The sequence below is a fragment of the Chiloscyllium punctatum genome, chromosome 48 (genome assembly GCF_047496795.1).
Source record: "Chiloscyllium punctatum isolate Juve2018m chromosome 48, sChiPun1.3, whole genome shotgun sequence".
NCBI lineage: Eukaryota > Metazoa > Chordata > Chondrichthyes > Orectolobiformes > Hemiscylliidae > Chiloscyllium > Chiloscyllium punctatum.
The window spans coordinates 18,094,380-18,112,276 of NC_092786.1; the positions used below are offsets into that span (position 1 = coordinate 18,094,380).

A 17,897-nucleotide genomic window follows, 5' to 3' on the forward strand; every position below is an offset into this window, starting at 1 on the left:
GTGCTGGCAGGTGGGACTAGATTGGGTTGGGATATCTGGTCGGCATGGACGGATTGGACCGAAGGGTCTATTTCCATGCTGTACATCTCTATGAATCTATGCGTAATAACCTTTCTTAAATAGAAACTGAAATTAATCCACAGAGGCTGGTACCCTGTCACCAAATCACCCTTTACTCACATGTGAAGAGTCCTTGACACTGACCCTGCTCCCTCAGAGTAAACAGGGCCTTTGACACTCCTGTTTATATCTGTCAGCCAGGGCTCCCTGATTGGACCAGGTTAATAGCCCCAATGAGGGAACTCATATTCTATGCGGAATGGGACTATTTGGTGCTGCCTTTTTGGCGCCAATCATTTGGCCCCGCTGTTTTGGCTCTAAACTGTTTTGGTGCTCATTACTTTGGTGCTGAGCTGTTTTGGTGGCAATACTTATAGATAACCATGAAAATTTTGGTTTGTCTCTCTGGTATGGGCTCTACAAGAAAATAGAAATAAAATTGTATCACAGCTTTCCAACATGAAGACAGACGGTCTTAAGTATCATCAAGGCAGTAAATGACTATTAACAATTGTTAAATGAGAAAATGATGACAAAACGAGATTTGAATCTACAGCGGGTCATTACAGCTTTGACTATCAACTCTTGCTAGTTGAGAAAATTACATCGAGTCGTTAGTCATGCTCTCTTCTTTAACCAAACAAGACTTTTTTTATTCTGAACTGGCGCCAAAACAGCTCAGCACCAAAGTAATGAGCGCCAAAACAGTTTAGAGCCAAAACAGCGGGGCCAAATGATCGGCGCCAAAAGGGCGGTGCCAAAACATACCCGACTCTATTCTATGAAGCTCACCTGGCTGACCCCGCTATAATCACCACAGAAGGTATGAGAAATTGCCCTTGAGGAGGTTTAACTGTTACACAGCACCCATCAATTTTAACATCGGAAGAGGAGTTGGCCATTCAGCCCCATGAGCCTGTTCACTCTTTCAATTAAATCATGGCTGATTTGTACCTTGCTCTATTTACCCAGCTTAGCTCCAAACACCTCAACTGTTACCACAGCAAAATATGTTGACTGTGGTCTGAGCTAATTATGCTTAAACATTGGAAATAGGAGCGGAAGTAGGCCATTCGGCCCCTTGAAGCTTTCCCACCATTGAATAAGAGTAGGCCTGAGGCTCTGACTCAGTTCCACTTTCCTGCACTACTCCCATGAGAAGGAAATGTTGGCATTATGGCAACATATCTAGAATATTAATCCAGGGTGTTGAGGTGCCAGTGTTGGACTGGGATGAACAAGGTCAAAAGTCACAAGACACCAGGTTATAGTCCAACAAGTTTATTTGAAATCACAAGCTTTTGGAGCGCTGCTTCTTCACCTGTGGGACTAAACCCTGATGTTATGTGACTTTTGACCATTAATCCAAGGGACCATGCTAATATTCTGGGGTTCAAATCCCACCATGGCAACAAGTGGAATTTAGATTTCAATTGATATGTTTGGAAATATAAAATTAGTAATGATGACCATGAAACTGTTGTCTGATTCACTCATGTCCTTCAGAGAAGAAAGTCTGCCAGCCTCACCCAGTCTGGCCTACATGTGCCTCCAGCCTCACAATAATGTGGTTGACTCTTAACTGCTGTCTGAAGTAGCTTAGCAAGCTACTTAATTTAAGGGTAATTAAAGACTAGCAACAAATCCTGCCTGGCCACTGACTGCAATAAAAGAACCCACTTCCCTCAATATCCAAAACACCTGTTGGTCTCTGATGAGTGTATACAGAATGAATAAGCATTGACAATTCTGAAGTAACAATTCCAAAGGTTTACGACCCTTTGTGTAGAGACATTTCTACCTGTCTGAGTCCAAAATGGCTGATCCCTGAAACTCCAATTCTTTGTTCGAGACTCTCCAGCTGGGAAACATCATGTATTCTGTCAAGTTTGCATCAATTCTCCAAAGTGCAGCCTACCCCCATACCCTATCTCTATATTTCCCTTGGATAACCCACTGAGCCTTCCCATCCCTGGACACTATAGGCAACTTAGTATGGCCAATCCACCTAAACTGCACATCTTTGGACTTGGGGAGGAAATCAGAGCACCCGGAGGAAACCCACACAGACTTGGGGAGAATGTACAAACTCCACACAGACAGTTGCTGAAGCTGGAATTGAACCTGGGTCTCTGGTGTTATGTGGTCACTTGTGCCACCCTGCTGTCCCCATGCCAGTCTGTAAGAACCCTCATAGTGCATCTCTGATCCATTTACAGTTTATTTCTTCACTTCAAAGCTGCACTTCAGGATATACCAGTAACTCTCATTGTCACACTGCAGCCAGGATGTTTTGTGCTCAGGGACACACACCCAGCTCATGGAGCAGACCAAGCTGTGTCTCTGGCCTCTTAACTCACTCACATTATACTCATATAGATGCACCATGGAAAGCATCCTGTCTGGATGCACCACAATATGTGTGGCAACTGCTCTTCGTAAGACTGCAAGAAACTATAGAGAGTTGTGAACACAACCCAGTTCATCATGCAAACTAGCTTCCATCCATGGACTCCATCTGTACTTCCCACTGCCTCTGGAGAGCAACCAACTTCATCAAAGATCCCTCCCAACTGGCTAGACTCTCTTCCACCCTCTACCTTCAAGTAGAAGATATTGACGTTTGTAAACAGGCAGAAACAGATTCAAGAACAGCTTTTTCCCCGTTGCTATCAGATTTTTGAACATGCCTCTTTAAGGTTAATGTTGATCTCTCTCTGTACCTTCTTGGCAGCTGTAACATTGTACCCTGCACTCTGTTTTGTTCCTACCCCGTCGGCTCACAAGTCTCATTCCTGATAAAGGGCTTATGCCCGAAATGTCCTCGGATACTGCCTGACTGGCTGTGCTTTTCCAGCACCACACTCTCGACTCTTACCTTGTATAGTATGATGTGCCTGTAAAGCATGTACCTTGGTACATGTGACAATAATAAATCAAATTTAATCACTCACTCTGAGCCTACCTGGATGCTCACATCATCCCTGCACTGATATTGCATTATCATTCTGCATTTTGCCCCCTCAGTCAGTGATACCAGTCTCATATTACTTTTGTCTTGCCTTGCCATTTACTGCAGACACAAAGCCAGGAAGCTTCTCAGCATTGTCAGCAGACCTCAATCAATACAAGGGAGATAGCCTTTGTTCGGAGGTCTAAGTCAAGGACAGTCTCGGATACCAGTCCAGAGGCTCGGATGTGGTTAGTCAGCTGTTCAGGTTGGTTAGTGTCAAGATGGTTTCCACATAAAGGGTGAGGAGCTGATTGATGGGCAGCCATTTGACTCTTTTTACTCCATTGTGCATTGATTTCCTAAGAGAGAAGCAGTTGCTAATAGGGGTGAAAGTGTGAGGAAGAGCTCTTACTGTTGGTGGAGACAGGGAGATGTCCTGAGGGAGTGAGTGGGCAGCGCAGAGGGAATGCAGGGTCAGTGGTCAGGCTGGGTGAGAGCGAGTGAGTGAAGGTGTTGCAGGCAACAGTGATGGACTCTGAGCCTCAGTGGAGACGGATACAGCAGCAGAGATAAAAAGAGGGTGAGACATCAGAGAGAAGATGGCACCGGAGTAGTGAAGATCATTGATCGTTTCCTGCAGTGCTGGGCATTCCTCCCAATGGCTGTTGGTCCTGGGGGAAGATCATCTTCCTGGCTCCATTCACAGGAGTCCCTGTCTGCAAAATGGGGCAACAATCTCCCCTGGTCTGCCCTGGGACCAGTACAGGACAGCTCTATATCGACAGTGCTTGTCCAGGAGTACATTGGGCTTCTATAGATGGTGCAGGTAGAAGGGTTTCTGGTCTCTTGGCAGATATCCAGTCAATGCCACGTTGTTCTAGGAACGGCACATGGTAAGATGGTGCTGGCACTGGATGTGGGTGATATCATAGAGATGGGGTGACTAGTTAATGAAGTGAGTTTTGTAAGAAATGGTGAGAAACCTCATTGGGTCTTAGTGTGGGAATCCTTCCAAAAACACACGGAACAGGCAATTAGCTAAAAAAAAATCGAAGATTCCGTCCAACATTCCAGGTCATGACCTTTCCTCGTTATGATATACACCAAACTCTGGCTTAAACTCAACTAGAGTATTATGCCCAGTTCTGGCTACTGCACGTTTGAAAAGTTACGAAGGCAGTAAAGAGCTTGCAGAAAAGATTCGTAAGAATGGTTCCAGGGAAAAGGAACACCAGTTACATGGATAGCTTTGTGACTCTGAGGTTGTCCTCAGAAAAGAGAAGATGGCAAAGATATTCAGTAGAGATGTGAAAATCATGAGAGGGATCCAGAACTACGATACACTGCTTTAATGTGTTCGGCTAAAGAAAAAAATAACAACATGAGGAAAATTTTTTTTGACAGCAATTAAGTGGACTGTGTGATCTAACAGCATGGTGATGGCGGCTTCGTTGAGTGCTTCAAATAACAATAGGATAATTACCTGAAGAAAAAACAAATCTGCAGGGCTACAGGGAGAGAAGTAATACTGATGGGCTGAATGGTCTCCTTTTATTCAATATCCTTTTTACCAAAAGTTGGCTTATTCAGCCTCTCCTCATAGGACAATACACTCATCTCAGGAATCAATCAAGTGACCTTTTGTTGCACTCTTGCTAAGGCAATTATATCCTTTGGGAAAGAAACCAAAACTCTTGGCAATTTGAACACTCCAATTACACAGGAAATGTTCATGTTCCCCATACTAATAGGCTAGAATTCATGACCCAGTGCAAGTCACTTTTGAGAAGGTGGTGGTGAGCTGACTTCTTGATCCACAATGCTGTTAAGGAGGGAGCTCCAGGATTTTGAGCCAGTGATACTGAAGGAATGGTGATATATTTCCAAGTCAGGATGATGAATGGCCTGGAGGGGGGACCTTGCTGGAGGTGGTGTGCCCGTGTATCTGCTGCCCTCGTCCTTCCAGATGGAAGTAGGTTTGGAAGGTGCTGTCTCAGGAGTGAAAAAAAGCTGAAATCTTAAAGGGCTACAGAACAATTTTAGGCAATATTTGGTTACCCCCTAAGTGGTCAGTTTAGGATGAATACAGGTTAATTGGATCCCAGTCTCACTTGGCACTGATCAGCTTTAATGGGCTCACTCCCCTGTAGGACTGTGCCAATTAAAACTCATAATCAGTTTTATTGCTATTTGCCATGGCAACCATCCCATGCCAATACTTCTCCACTTCCTTGTCTGGTCTCTACGGTATGTGATCAGTCATTGATTGCTTCAGATTGTATTTAACTTTAATAGAAAATGTTTTATGGAAATGGCTGTTTCCCATGGTCTGTTTATCCTGGCATGTTTAGCCACAGGTTTGTCTAATAGGCTTGGTGAACATTTCTGATTCCCTTAAAGATCAGTTTGTTTTGGCAAGAGACCCAAGTTCTGAGTATGATACAACATTTGTGGAGTGTTCAATCATTTGGTGTTTGACTATTTGGGTCTGTTGTTTCTTGGTACTGTGGGTGATAGTGAAGTCTGAATGTGATGATTGAGAAAGGGAAATTAAGTCAAAGCAAGCAGCTATAAGAATGAGAACAGATGTTTTAAAATATTGAATAAAATATAGAAATGGTTGAGTCATTATGTCTGAGGCATAAATCAAAATGGCAGGGATGATGAAGACAAACAATTTAAATTTACTGATTAAATTTAGACCAATTCTGGTATAACATACATCCTTACTTTTCTTGGGTCGGATGTGTTTATCAAGGCACTTGCTGCCACATTAAGCATCAACATGTCTTTTGTCAGTTTTGCAAATCCTCATCAGCCTTTTGCTCTGAAACTATACATGATTATTGATTCTTTTCGGTCATTGCTACATTTAGATTGTCCATCCCCACAGTGAGAATATTAGTCTTGTATCATAGAATCCATCAATTCCACTGTTTGGGAGGAGTAAAGAACAGGAAGGTGCATGGGTCAGTAAATTTAAATTGTTTGTCTTCATCATGCCTGCCATTTTGATTTATGCCTCAGACATAATGACTCACCCATTTCTATATTTTATTCAATATGTTAAAACATCTGCTGTCATTCTTACAGCTGCTTCCTTTGACTTAATTTCCCTTTCTCAATCATCACATTCAGACTTCACTATCACCCACAGTACCAAGAAACAACAGACCCACATAGTCAAACACCAAATGATTGAACACTCAACAAATGTTATATGATACTCAGAACTTGGGTCTCTTGCCAAAACAAACTGATCTTTAAGGGAATCAGAAATGTTCACCAAGCCTATTAGACAAACCTGTGGCTAAACATGCCAGGATAAACAGACCACGGGAAACCGCCATTTCCGTAAAACATTTTAAATTAAAGTTCAATTCAATCTGAAGCAATCAATGACTGATCACATACCGTAGAGACCAGACAAGGAGGTGGAGAAGTAGTGGCATGGGATGGTTGCCATGGCAAACAGCAATAAAACTGATTATGAGTTTTAATTGGCACAGTCCTACAGGGGAGTGAGCCCATTAAAGCTGATCAGTGCCAAGTGAGACTGGGATCCAATTAACCTGTATTCATCCTAAACTGACCACTTAGGGGGTAACCAAATATTGCCTAAAATTGTTTTGTAACACTTTAAGATTTTTCACTCCTGAGACAGCACCTTCCAAACCTACTTCCATCTGGAAGGACGAGGGCAGCAGATACACGGGCACACCACCTCCAGCAAGGTCCCCCCTCCAGGCCACTCACCAACCTGACTTGGAAATATATCACCATTCCTTCAGTATCGCTGGCTCAAAATCCTGGACCTCCCTATAGAAAGAAACCAGAGCATCCAGAGGAAACGTATGCAGACATGGGGAGAATGTCCAAACCCCTTACAGACAGTCTCCCGAGGGTGGAATCAAACCCAGGGCCCTGCTGCTGTGAGGCAACAATGCTAACCACTGATCCTGCAGTCGTCATAGGTTTGAAGAGTGTCTGTTGCAGGAGTGTGAAAGAGTTGTGCAAAGTACCAACGGTAGTGTATACCTCTCAATTTAGATCCTTTCACGTTGGCCTTAATAAGAAGTGACACTGTGATCTCAATCGTTCATTCATTAAAAAGGCAGACTGCTTCACCCATGCCATACCTCATTCTCAGGAAGAACTCCTGTTTGTGTGGAAACAATGATAACAGCTGAAGTCAAGCCAAACCACAACAACATCCATGCCAACCATCCACATTGGATGACAACTAAAGTGAAAGAGTTGACATTGTTATCGCAAATTCTTTCCGAAACATGCAGAGATCATGAAGCCTCTTCAGAAGATACTGCCCCAACTGTATAAATTGAGAATGGACAATCACAGAATAAACCACATTTGAGATGTTAAAGGGGAAGATAGAGTCTCCATCAGTCCTCATGCATTTCAGGGGAATGTTGGGAAACAAACACCACAACACATTACATCAGGTAGTGCAATCAGAGCCATACTCTCACTGTAGATTAAAAGAAGCACACAACCCTTTGCAGAGGAGGAAGCATTTACACATGGGAACATCAATACTTTACCTCTACACTCTGTACTGTTCACCAAACACTGGCCACATTACTAGAGTTATAGTCATACAGCATGGAAGCAGACCCTTTGGTCCAACCAGTCTAATCCAACCATAATTCCAAACTAAACTGATCCCACCTGCCTGCACTTGGCCCATATCCCTTCAAACGTTTCTTATGTCTTTTAAACATTGTAACTGCACCTGCATCCACCACTTCCTCTGGAAGTTCATTCCACATACATAGAGTCATAGAGATATACAGCACAGAAACAGACCCTTCGGTCCAACTTATCCATGCTGACCAGACATCCCACCCCAACCTAGTCCCACCTGCCAGCACTGGCCCATATCCCTCTAAACCCTTCCTATTCATATACCCATTCAGATGCCTTTTAAATGTTACAGTTGTACTAGCCTCCACCACTTCCTCTGGCAGTTCATTCCACACACACACACATCTTCTGAGTGAAAAAGTTGCCCCTTTAGTCTCTTTTATATCTGTCTCCTCTTACCCTAAATCTATGCCCTCTAGTTCTGGACTCCCCCACCCCAGGGAAAAGACCTTGTCTATTTACCTTATCCATGTCCAAAGTGACCCCCTCTCTGTGTAAAAAAGTTGACCCTTGTGTCTTTTTTTAATCTTTCCCCTCTCATCTTAAAAATGTGCCCCCCAGTGTTGAAATCCCCACCTTGGGGAAAAGACACCCGGTACTCACCTTAGCTCTGCCCTTCATGATTTTATAAATCTCGATGAGGTCACCCTCAGTCTCCTATCCTCCAGTGAAAGGTGTCTCAACCTGTCCAGCCTCACCTTATAATTCAAACCCTCCATTCCAGGTAGCATCAAGCCACATCAAGATCTAGTTTTTGATCTGACAGTGGGCTAAGTACCTGAGTCAGGGATGGATAATATAGGGTTTGGGTGGATTACTCTTTGGAGGGTCAGTGTGGACTTGTTGGGCTGAAGGGCCTATTTCCACACTGTAGGGATTCTACGATTATGATTTTGGAGCAGTGCAAGTAGCCCCTCGAATTCAACAATTTTTGCTGTTTGTTCATGACCTATGTAGCAAATGGCCAGAAATTGCTATAGCAAACACCATAACCACTCTGATCATTGAATTTACAGACTGGGGATTGCTGGAGACTATCAATGCAGATAATGAACCACAGTTTGTTTCTATCAGATTGTAGAGATCCTAGTAAGCAATGGAAATCATCACCATCTGGCATTGTGATAAAACCAGTAATGGAATGGTAGCGTTGAACAATTCAACAGAGTGACATAGTATAGTGTGAAAGGAGAATATCAGAGGAAAAATGCATTTGTATATCACCTTGCATAGATCTGTTCTCTTGCCTGGACAAGTTCAGATTCTTCAGCATTCAAAATGCTTAACAACATCCAGACAAAGCCACCCATTCATTGGCATCCCATCAGATTGATATCCCATCCACCACATTCAGCATTCACTCCCTCTACCATTAATGTACAGTAGTAGCAGGGCATATCACCAACAAGAGGCACTGAGTAAAGTAGAGTAGCTCTTTATTTGTCATGTCTACCATATACAACTGAGACAGTAAAAATGAGACAGCGTTCCTCCAGGTCGACCGAGGCTGCTACCAATGGACAGTACAAACTACACAATCGCACACAGCATAAAGTGCGCTAGAAGTGCAAAATATGCAAGAATGATAAATAATAGACATTTTTCTAGCAGCAATTTGAAGTCGTACAAAGAATTTCAGACGGGAAAGAGTCTGATCATACGGGATCCTGATGGCTTGGGGGATAAAACTGTTGCACAGTCTGTCCATGAGGGACTGAATGTTCCGGTATCTTCTGCCAGATGGCAGGAGGGAGAAGAGCACCAACTCACCAAGGTTCCTTCGACACCAATTCCCAAACCTGACGACCCAGCCACCCAGGAAACCACACAGGAACATTACCAACTGCAAGTTCCCCTCCAAACCACAAACCGTCCTCATTTTGCCGTTCCTTCACAACTGCCAAAGCTCCTTTCTAACTGCTCTGTCTGCGTACCCGAATGTGGTGCTTCATGACAGTGGCTCACAATCAACCTCTCGAGGGCAATTAAGAATGGGCAACAAATGCTGGCCATGCCGACACTCACATCCCATGAAATAATGAAAAGAAAGGGCTGTGCAGTGGTCATTTCTGCCAATACTGTCATAGACAAATGCATCTGTGACAGGTAGGGCAAGGTCAGGTAGATTATTCATTGCGTTCATTTTTCTTGTTCTATGCCTAGTCTTGCAAATATTCTCTTCAGGACTCAGCCAGGTTAGACATTAGAGGTGTTACTGAGTCACCTTTAATGATGGATATTACAGTCCTCACTCTGAATACATTCTGAGCCTTCAGTGCTCTCAGTGCTTCTTTGAAGTAGCATTCAAATGGAGAAGTACTGACTCATCAACTGTGGGAGGTGATATGTGGTTCCTCTTAAAAGTTAAGATTTGGGCTTTCTCCCAAGACGTGGGGACTACAGTTTCCAAAGCGCCCATAAATCAAATCCTGCATAGTCCTTGTTATCACACAGTCTGCTATTACACCCAACAGATCGTTAGCCACAAACAGTCCACATTAATAGCTATTCACCCTCCCAGCCAGATTGTTATCCCCTTCTTTGTCTGTCCAACTGTTCTCTCTGTTTGGGTTCTATCTCCACCAATCATTTACTCCTTAACTCCAACCCGTACCCTGACATTTTCCGAGCTACCATCAGCTCTGAGGAATGTTACCTCTAATTTCTCTCCACAGATGCTGCCAGACCTGCTGAGCTTTTCAAGCAATTTCTGTTTTTGCTTCTAATTTACAGCATCCACTGTTCTTTCGGTTTTTATCTTGTAGACTCTTGCTTGCCTTAGTTTTCTGAAAGAGCTATCCAATTGATGTCACTCTCTGCCTTTCTACCCATTGCCTGTGGATTTTGCCTTTATACAAATTCTGAATGAGATGACATGTCACAGTGCTGATTACTTGTCTTCAACTTTGGCTTTGGCTGATTACACTGGAGAACTGCATGGGGTAGCTCTCAGAACCTCCAGACGCAATCATGGGAAACACTACACTGTCAGATGATTATGTTCAGGCTAAAAGTAGGAAGATTTGTTCAAAAAATAAGTTAATTACAGAGAAATAAGGAAAAGAAACATCCCAAGTAAATAATGGGACAAATTGTCAGAGTACAATGAGGACTGACTCTGTGAAGATCCACATTTGTGACTCTCTGATGGAGGAAGGGTCGCTGACAAAGCAGGTCCAGGGGTGAACATGGACAATGCCAGCTTGCAATCAGGTCATATGGCTGAGGAATGCTTCCTATATTGGCTCAGGGCACACCCAATACAGATCTCAATCCAAATATAGCAGCTTGTAGACAATTGTTGCACATCCTCAGATGAAGTGGAAGTGGGTGCACATTTACATTGCTGACAGGGATCCCGAGGGAGATCTTGGTGCAAGGTGATTTAGAGAGAAGAGGTGATCTAGAGAGATTGGGTGTTCTAGAAAAAAGGCTGAAATTAAGAAAGAAGCAAGACCTAGAGTAAAGGAGTGATCGAGAGGACAGGGACAATCAATAGTGAAGGATCATTGACAGGGAGGGTGAGGTGATCATGAGGGTTGTTTGGAAGGACAGCACAATCAAGAGGAGGTAGCTAAGTGCTGGAAGTGGTACTCAGGATTGGAGAACACTCCTGCTCTCCAAGCTTAATACCCTCTGTTTCATCAGTACAACCTTACATGCAATCAGCACCATAAATCTTTATCAATCCTGCCGAACTCAACAAGCCCAAGATTACTGTAGCCTGAATAACTGTATTGCTGACTCTTTGTTGCTTCACATGAATCCACACTGACCATTGGCCAATTGCTGAGCATCTTTATAATGTTACAATCGAACTACCTGCTGTTGTTGTTACATCTACACATGGGTGTCCCTGCAAAGGGGGATTATGGAAGATAAAGAGCATGAAAGCATGGTGTGAGAAACAAAGCTCACACACTTCAATAATTTCAGTCCGAGACAAGATCTGAATCAGTAGTGCCATTTATTTTACACTTGCAAGTGGGTGTGCTGTCCAGTGTCTAAAAAGGCAGCGGACATACACACACTAAATTCAATTCATACATAACATTTATATGATTTGATGTCTATTGTTTTACACTGCTCCCTCCCCTGCTTACATCGTCCACTTCCCTAAGACCAGCCCCCATTACCCCTGTTTACCTCTTGCCTTATCCGGCCTTGTCTGTGATAAAATGCTTATTTCAGGTCTCACAAGACTGTTTGACCTTACCCTGCTATAGGTCATTGTTAGGCATATTCTTTCTTCATCATTATCTACCCCCTTCATCTGTGCCTTTCCCGAGGCCGTTCTGATCCCTATGACCCTTTTAATTGGGGTTTGTTCCTGTGTTTTTGTAAAAGTGGGAAGCACATGTTTATACCTACTGTTTGTACAGGCATATCTAGCTTAACTTCATCCCCTCACAACATCTTATCTACTTGCCCATAATGTCTACCTTCTGACATACAGTTTTAGCTAATACAAAAACAATTATATATTTCCTCCACATTGTTTCCATTCTTGTTGACTCAGCTCTTGGCTAAAACAATTACCCACTGGTGTGAGTTCACCTCCTTTGTAAAATGGAATTGCAGAAGTAACACTAATCCACCTATATCCCACAATGGGAAGGGTTAAAGCATGAAGACCACTGGCAATCTGTGGTCTATGGAAGACAGGATGGAAGAATAGTGGAATACTCTTACACCGATTAGCAGAGTAAGGTTAACACTGAAAGGTCACTAAAGCAAGATGAGGTAACAGTTAGTCGAGGTAGTTTCCCTGTCAAGAGTCATTATGACAAGATTGGGATCATAAATATTTGGGACATGACATTAAATATCTAATTAATAGTTGGTAGAGTTAGCTTGAGACAGAAGACTATTGTAATAGATGGAATAGCTAACTATCTCATAATGACAGGTTAGTTTGGAATGGAAGATCACTGTAGCAGAGGTGATAATAAATATCTAATCATGACATTAGGAAAATATTAAGTAGGTTCTGGAATGAAAAGCCATTGTTGCAAAAGTTAGCTCTAAATATCTAACCGTGACATTAGAATAACATTAAGTAGAATGTACACCTAGAGAGATAATGGGAACAAACATCTCTAGTTTATTGTGTAGCTAGAGTGAGGTACTTTGATTAATATAGTTGGACATGCTGATAAGCTAACAGAAACATGATAAAAAAAACACGGACCCTGAGGTTTGTGGGCATTCGAGAATCTGCTTTCTCTGTGTCACGGTTTTTTGTTTGCAAATAAAAGACCTACTTCTTGAAGAACTCTCTGCATCTCCTGGTGATTCTCTACATTTTGTCCATGACAAGATCTGCTGGCACACTTGAGGCCTTCTGTGATTAGGTCCAGAAAGAAAGACAACTTGAGAGAGCAAAAGGACTGGGATTCAGAGAGAGAGAGAAAAGAGAAGAAAATTAAGATGGCCATTAAAAATTTTAAATGTTGCACTTTTAGAATCTTAAGTAATTTACTATAAGTGGAACTTAGACTCTATAGTTTAAATCATTCCTTGTTTTAGAATTTCATATTAGCAATTAATATGTCATTATAAAGGTATTTACATTATTAATTCTGAGCCTAGTTTTCTGTAGCAATCTTAATGAGGAATTAACATACAAATTCTGCAGAATAATTAAAGGTGAAATGCTGTTGTTGAAAAGCAAATAGAGGAATTGCATAAAGCAACCAGTAAGTTCTTCATCTCAATCCCTTCATCTATTCCATTTGTTGGCTAAGTTGCACATTAATAGCAACAAGTCCCACTAATGTGCCATAATATTTCCAGGAAGATTTGCTCCATTAACATTGAAACCATTCCTTTCCGGTGAATTATTCAGCAAGTTTTGAAGGTCTGCTTCTTCTCACAAATCTATAACAGACTCTAGCCAAAAACATATCACTCATCCAGAGAATATGATGAATGTCCCTTAGAAACACCAAGTGTTATGCATATGCGTTAAACTTGGATTGATTATTGCCAGGATGTGGGCATTGCTGGCATTTAATATTAATATTCTAAATTAATACACTTTAATATTAATATAATACTCATAATTATTCCTGAGAAAGTATTGGACAGACACCTTTTCACATTACTGTAATCCATGCAGTGAAAGTTCAGCCATTGTACTGTTAGGGAAGTGCATGGTTTTGACTCAAACATTGATATAGGAATCGCAAACAGAGGAAAAAAAAGTTTATCTATCCTTATTTTCCTCATTTGGTCATGGGATGTACCACATGTACTCGATAAAAGTTGAATTTTTTTAGCTTTTTTTCAGGTTAGGTTTAAGGCGTCAATTATGACATGGATACTACTTTTGAGGGGCTAAAGTTCATGCTACAGTCCAAAATACCAAATCATTAGCAGAGGCACAACTGATTTCTAAACGAATAAAAAAAAAACACAACGAATTATGGTAATTCATCAATACTGTTTTTTAACCTTTTTGGTTCACATTTCAATTCTCTAGCATGTCAAGAGTAATAGGCATTTTGTCCATGTTTCCAATGGACGATAACTTGTAGCCTTCCATCTGCCTATTTCTGATTACAAATTCTTGAAACTGTAATATCTTATTTACTAGTTCAGCAGGCAGCTTTTGTGCAATCTTAGTTCTCTGCCGAAGTACTAAGTCATGCCTTCCCATGAATCTTATATCCACAAGTGCTACAAGGGAACTGTGCTCAGCTCAGCTGCACATAATAAAAGGTTGTCACCTGATTCTGACCTGATCTGTCTTAAACTTTTGCACCAAATTGGTGTGAATTGTACATCAAAACACATAATAGCACAAAAACCAAATTCATTTCCTCATTGTAACACTTACATACAGGATAATACCTTGATCTGTTATCTGTGAACAAACAGGGTCGACTTTTACATGAGATATATGGAAAATTCTAGATGTTTTGACCAAAAATAGAGGATTGAATTTTACATGAGATTGACTTTAACTTGGGTATATAATGTAAGTGCCACTAGCTGGTCCGGAGTTTATGGCTCACTCCTAACTGCCCTTGAGAAGGTGATGGTGAATCATCTTCACAAACATTGCAGTCCATGTGGTGTAAGTTGACCCACAATACTTTTGGAGAGGGAGTACCAAGATATTGACATGACAACAGCTTGTTTTGTATCTTCATGCACATACTTCTGTCTTTGGGGAAGCACGGGGAAATATTGGAATGGTTAGCAAGTTGATTGTCAATCATTTGAATTGTATCATTCATTCCTTTGAATTCCTCCTTCTGTTGCCAACAAATCCTGGTATGGGAGAAAGTGAGGACTGCAGATGCCGGAGATCAGAGTCAAAAAGTGTGGTGCTGGAAAAGTACAGCCGGTCAGGCAGCATCTGAGGAGCAGGACAGTCAACGTTTTGAGCATAAGGTCTTCATCCTGGAATGGGATTGGAACCTAGAGTTTCTGGTTCAGAGATTGTGTTGCTACCACCTGAACCACAAGTTATCCAATGATAATGAAAGAGTAGCAATAATAGTCCACGACAGTTTGGTGATTTAGTAGGAATATACATACTTTATCAAACCCTTTTCCTTATCTTATGCAGTTCAATTGGATTTCCCCTTTTGTGTGTATTACAGGAAGTGTTTTATACCTCTGTTGTAATCTGGGGCTATGAGTACTGGTAGAGGCTGTGTCTTTCTTTTCATGGCAGAACAGGAATCTTGCCCACTCTTATCAAGGCTGGCATATGGTGGAAGGATTTGCAGGTTGCTAATCAGCTGGCGTGGCTGCGTTATGCAATTGGGATAACCTTCTTTAACCCCCAACTCCTGAAGTGGGATGTGAACTTAGAGTCCCGAACTGGTGCAGGGGCAGGGATAGGGGTAGAGGCAACATCACTAGCCAAGGCTTCCACAGATTGCCTCTTCATCTTTCAGAATGCGTTAGGAGTATTGATATGCAGGGGATCTGGTTGTGTAGGTCCAGAGGCCACTGAAGGCGGCAGCACAGAGAGATAAGGTTGTTAAAAAAGGCTTATGATATGCTTGACTTCATTGGAAAGAGCATTGAGTGTAAGAATAGACAAGCTATGCTACAGGTTTAGAGAACGTTAGTTAGGCCACACTTAGAATATTGAGTACAGTTCTGGTCATCACACTACCAAAAGGATGTGGATGCTTGGGAGAGGGTACAGAAAAGGTTTACCAGGATGTTGCCTGGTATGGGGAATTTTAGTTATGAAGTAAGGTTGGATAGGCTGGGTTTGTTTTCACTGGAACGCAGGAGGTTGAGGGGTGACCTAATAGACGTTTACAAGATTGTGAATGGCATGGATAAAGTGAAATGAGTGAATCTTTTTCCCAGGGTGGAGGGCTCAATTACCAGGGGGCACAGGTTCAAGGTGAGGGGCGCGAGATTAAAAGCCATATGAGAAGTACATTTTTCACACAAAGGGTGGTGAGGGCCTGGAATGCACTGACAGAGGAGGTGGTGGAAGCAGACACAATAGCAGCATTCAAGAAGCACATGGGCGAATACATGAACAGGAAGGAAATAGAGGGACCCATCCTGTAAGTGAAGACAGTTTCAGTATGGAAGAGCAAAACATATTTCCAGAGAGGCTTAGAGGGCCGAAGGGCCTGTTCCTGTGCTGTATTGTTCTTTTCTTTGGAAAGGAACTACAATCTAGTCCTGGTACTTCGGAGAACCCGTGCACCCAGAGTGAATATATATTTCCAAACATTGTCCTCAGAAGTAGAGCTGGACTGTTCAGGGGTAAGGACAGGAAACCCTTATTTGCTCAAAGCGAGATAGAAATCTGAAATTTTTTCTCTCACCTTTTGAGGCCGTGGGTCAATTGAAAACATTAACTCTGAGATTGTTAGATTTTGTTCTGAAAGATCTGGAACGAAGTTAAATACTTAAATAGGTTTAACGTACAGATCAGACTTAAAAAAAAATCAAGCTCCTAAAGGATGTGGCCACCTCCTCTTCCTGTATAATGCAAATTAATTCCCTCCAACTGTACCAATTCCTTGAGGAATTTCACTATTTGAAGTACATCTCTATGTTGCTTATTGTTCAAAACGCACCATCAGAATTGCATGCCAATCGCCATCTCCCTCGCCGTCATGTTCCTTAATTTAGTCTGCATTTTGACACATGCAGAATGGAAACATGACTTTGAAGGGTCAGACAATTAGACACCGGTGCCCAGATATGGGGGCGCCTCACTCGACCTTCAAGCAGTACCTGCAGTCACAATCACAGAGGGAGAGACAGATAAGAGCTAATTATAGCTTTAATTGTACATTGGCTGCAAATCTGTAAAAGATGATGGTGGCGCTGTGCAGCTGGAACTAAAATGAACGTACAAAATCTCCCTGTCAAATGCACTGTGCTTTTTGATCCTCTTAACTGCACTTTGCCACAAAACACAGAGAAACGGTCACCCAAAAGGGTTTCAGTGTGCTATATATCCTCGGCTCTGACTGACAGCTGGCCCATGTGCTGACGCTGGGGATTTTGGAGAGCTTCCCAGAACCCCGAAGTGGAATGTAATTGTGCTCTGGGATCCGGGCCAGGAGCCCTTTGTGTGTTTCAGTGCAGAAACCTTCATCCCTTCAGAGAACCGGTCCCCAGGACAACTACTAGGCTTTCATCACTGTTAATGCTGCAATTATTTTGGAGCTTGCTGGTTGAGAGTGAGAGAAAGAGGAGGGAAAGACAAGAGGAAGTTACAGTTCTCTTTGGAAGGAGCGACACACTGCTTTCCCTTTGTTATAACCTTGTCAGGAGCTGGGATCAGAGCGAGTACAAATCCTGGAGTACCATATAACGGAGTCGAAGGAGAGTAGTTTTGTCAATTATAGCAGCAACGTGACACACAATAATTTCAATTTCTCAAAAGAAAAAAATGACTGCTTCCTCCGCCACAAGGGTCTTCATGTTATCTCTGGTGTCAATTCCAGTGAGCTATCTCTTTAATTTCTTATCTGCGAACTGCAGGTAAGTCAATGTTAATGTTCGGCCTGTCTTCTTTCTGTTTCGCCTATGTGCAGTGTTGAAGGGCAGCAAAACAGAGGAAGTCAGTATTGTTGGGAATCCGTTGAGGTCGCGGTTGCAGGAAGGGTGGGTAGTCCAGGGCAAAACATCTAACAGGCTGCTGAACATTGCTAAAGCAGCCACTGGAAGTTGTTAGGCAGCTGTAGTGAAAGCTGTGCGTTCTGCCTGGTGCACAATT

At 42.4% G+C, this 17,897-nt stretch overlaps 1 protein-coding gene across 3 annotated transcripts in view; it reads left to right on the forward strand.

Annotated features, from left to right (window-relative positions):
- Window positions 1-16,820: 16,820 nt before the first annotated feature.
- LOC140468759 (transmembrane 6 superfamily member 1-like) overlaps window positions 16,821-17,897 on the forward strand; it is a 65,157-nt gene continuing 64,080 nt past the window's right edge. Inside the window, exon 1 of one of the 3 annotated variants that reach the window (XM_072564780.1) lies at window positions 16,821-17,662. In XM_072564780.1, the coding sequence (XP_072420881.1) occupies window positions 17,571-17,662 (92 nt within the window). In that variant the 5' untranslated portion in view covers window positions 16,821-17,570. The remainder of the gene's footprint in view (window positions 17,663-17,897) is intronic. The other 2 variants (XM_072564779.1, XM_072564778.1) reach the window with 2 other exon arrangements.